This window comes from Myotis davidii, unplaced genomic scaffold (assembly GCF_000327345.1).
Source record: "Myotis davidii unplaced genomic scaffold, ASM32734v1 scaffold327, whole genome shotgun sequence".
In the NCBI taxonomy this organism is placed as follows: Eukaryota; Metazoa; Chordata; class Mammalia; order Chiroptera; family Vespertilionidae; genus Myotis; species Myotis davidii.
The window spans coordinates 4,881,684-4,882,755 of NW_006298628.1; the positions used below are offsets into that span (position 1 = coordinate 4,881,684).

The 1,072-nt window shown below is 55.8% G+C and overlaps 1 protein-coding gene across 1 annotated transcript in view; it reads right to left on the reverse strand.

Annotated features, from left to right (window-relative positions):
- MED24 (mediator complex subunit 24) overlaps positions 1-1,072 on the reverse strand; it is a 22,622-nt gene that overhangs the window by 7,534 nt on the left and 14,016 nt on the right. The window contains exons 15-16 of the mRNA XM_015570897.1: positions 687-724; positions 196-278 (exon numbers count right to left, since the gene is read on the reverse strand). Coding sequence (XP_015426383.1) covers positions 196-278; positions 687-724 — 121 coding nt within the window. The remainder of the gene's footprint in view (positions 1-195; positions 279-686; positions 725-1,072) is intronic.

A 1,072-nucleotide genomic window follows, 5' to 3' on the forward strand; every position in this document is an offset into this window, starting at 1 on the left:
GCTGCCACCTAGTGGCCGGGGATCGGCACTGAAGGATTTGGGATGCGACCAGGAGGGCCTCTGCTAACTTCCATTAAATTCTCTGGGTGGATGCCTGATTTCTGCACCAAGAACCTGACAGGGTGGGGTGGGAGGGGAGAGATAGGGCTGTTTCCTTCCCTCTTGTGCCCTAACCTGCCTGCTCTCCTCACTCACCTCGGAGCCATAGGTCTGGGCCACGTGGCACAGCATGAGGAAGGAGATGTCGAAGAGCAAGGCTCGGACGGAGGCCGACTTGGCTGTGAAGGATGAGAAGGCTGACCCGCAGCCCAGGGCAGGGCCCCACGCCCTTGTCTGGGTCAGGATTCATCTCAAGGAAGGTCAGCGCCAGTGTCTCCTTCAAAGCTCTGAGGCTCAGAATCCTTTTCTTGAGTCTCAATTGGAACATCATTCCTTCCTTGGAATCAGACTCCCGATACCCTCTTTCCCCCCAATACCCAACCAAATCCTACGGGGGGGACAAAGGGGTGGCTGTAGAAGAACCCTTTCCCAGCATCACCCTCTCAAGCCTCCCACAGGCTTCATGCGTCATCACTCCGGGGAGAAGCGCCCCCAGGACCCACATAAGGCTTCCTCTTCCCTCATGAGCTCTCCCCCCACACCCGTCTCCGTGCCCACCGGGCCTGGGATGCGCAGAGCTGACTTACTGCTTTCTTCGCTGCCGTGTGTTGTGAACTCATTCAAACTGGAGGGAATGGAGAGAGGCTGCATCAACCAGGGCAAGGGCGGAGTGACAGCTGGGGGTGGGGGCCACACCCACCCCAGAGCACTCACTAGTCCCAATTACAGGTCAAACAAAATGAACACCACTGCTACAGGAGAGAGAACTTCATTTTTCAAGATTCCCAAAACCTAGAGAATGGCTCACTGAATAGAACAATTTCTATAGATCAAATTGCAGGTTAACAAAAATAAGTCCACAGAATTGGAGGAGCCCTGGTTAACGCCTGGGCACACACAGAACCCCTCCGCGCCACCATTCACCGCCTTGTCACCTCCTGGAACTCCTCCACGTCATCCTCAGCGGAAGAGC